Consider the following 1,748-nt stretch of genomic DNA (forward strand, 5'->3'; position numbering starts at 1 on the left):
CTTTCCTTTTGCTGCCGCCGACCAGGAGGAGATGAACTCTGTACTCCCGGTGAAGGTGTGGACCGGTCCTCCCTGGGTGCTGATGCTCCCATCCCTTCTTTCTCCTGCCTAGGAAGAAGCTCTTCAACCCATTCACCGGAGGGACCACGGCGCTTCCAGGTCTCCACCTCTTGGGATTGATGCACGGATCAAAGCGGGATGGATCGCTACCGGTACTTCATCTTTAACCAGAGGAGCATGGTGGTGCTGGGTCTGCTCCAGGTGGCCTTCAGCACGGTCTGCGTCGTCAGCGGCTTCATAGACGGTGCCTTCAGAACCGAGTCGGAGCTGGGCAAAACCAGAGCCCCCATTTGGGCCGGGATGGTAAAGTTACGCTGTTATTTTCTACGCTTTGTTGGTTTTGGTTTGTTTGGTTTGGTTTTGATTTGGTTGGTTTGGTTTGGGTTTGTTTGGTTTGGTTTTGGTTTTCTTTTCCCCTGTTGCTACCTACTAGTACCCAGCTTGGGCGTGGGAAGGAGGCCAGGACTTCTTGCCAGCTCTTCCCTGGTTTCCTGCTTTGAACTTAGATAATAAAAGTTTCCTTCTGGTGGTATAGGCAGGAGAGTGCAAGCAGGCTTCCCTCTGAAGGAGCTAAATAAAATGTATTTCTACTGGATAACGGAGAAAATGGGGCATAGCAGCAATTGACAGGGTTTGGGTTTTTTGCAGAAGACCACTGAAAATTAGGAGGGGGAACACTTTTGTCCTGGTGTCAGGTAGATGGATGAACATCTGGGTGATGGGCTGTGTCCCACAGCACAGTGCCAGGAATTCTCTGTGCTGGGACAAGGAGTGGGTGGTGGGCATCCTCGCTCCTGACGTTCAGTACCGTGATGCTCCCTGGTGACCCACACTGCAGGGACCATACCGAATCACTTTCCCCTCCAGAAAGATGGCTTTCTTCTATCTAGGAGATGCAAAAGGACTTGGGAGAGCAGTGCACGTTTTTAGCACTTAAATTGGACTTATTTAATCAGTTTTATTACTGGGCTGGAGCTGTAAAGCCAGTCGGAGGACTGCTGCCGTGGGGGTAGCAAGGGGGCAAGACACATTTCCCATAGTGTCCTGCTCCCAGGAGGTGCTGCAGAGGAAAAGAGTGGAAATCAGCAATTCTCTTTCCATTTCTGACCTGAGTCACTCTGATCCAAGCCTTGAAAACGAGGATCTTTCACCTGCTCTGGAGCAGTTTATCTTCCGAATCCGATACTTGTCTGCCAGTTACCAACTCCTTTTGTGCTCTGCAGGTGATGGGAGTCCCAGGTGTCCTGGCTTTGTTTTCCTCTCAGAGGAAGAATCCAGTTCTCGTAAGCCTTGGGATGTTGGGGGAGTGGTGGTGGTGGGAATTGTGTGTATATGGGGTGGGGGCAAAATATTGTCAGAGGAATCAAATCCAGTTTTGATAGGGAATGAGCTGGGTGGTCCCTCTGCAGGACTGGAAGCTCCTTTCCTGTAGTTATCTTCACCAAAGCTGCTTCCTTCCTCAGCAAAAGGAGGGTGCAGCCTTACCTCGCTCTCTGCTGCAGCAGGCAAGCGCTGGCTTTAATAGCAAGCAAAAATCTGTAAAAAACACTTGCTTTTGAATGCGTTTCTTTTGTTGTTCCTTCCTGTTATTAAGAGTTGCGTGCGCTAAAATAGGAAACAAGTTAATTGACTTGCATTTCCTGGGCGGATCTCTCAAGCCACCTAAACTCCAAGGGGAGATAGTGTTT

General features: G+C 49.9%; 1 protein-coding gene across 2 annotated transcripts in view; it reads left to right on the forward strand.

Moving 5' to 3' along the window:
- LOC106892574 overlaps positions 1 to 1,748 on the forward strand; it is a 6,813-nt gene continuing 5,065 nt past the window's right edge. Inside the window, exons 1-2 of one of the 2 annotated variants that reach the window (XM_014949848.1) lie at positions 1 to 363; positions 1,284 to 1,343. In XM_014949848.1, coding sequence (XP_014805334.1) covers positions 199 to 363; positions 1,284 to 1,343 — 225 coding nt within the window. In that variant the 5' untranslated portion in view covers positions 1 to 198. The remainder of the gene's footprint in view (positions 364 to 1,283; positions 1,344 to 1,748) is intronic. The other variant, XM_014949847.1, reaches the window with a different exon arrangement.

This window comes from Calidris pugnax, unplaced genomic scaffold (assembly GCF_001431845.1).
Source record: "Calidris pugnax isolate Ruff unplaced genomic scaffold, ASM143184v1 scaffold42, whole genome shotgun sequence".
NCBI classification, from domain to species: domain Eukaryota; kingdom Metazoa; phylum Chordata; class Aves; order Charadriiformes; family Scolopacidae; genus Calidris; species Calidris pugnax.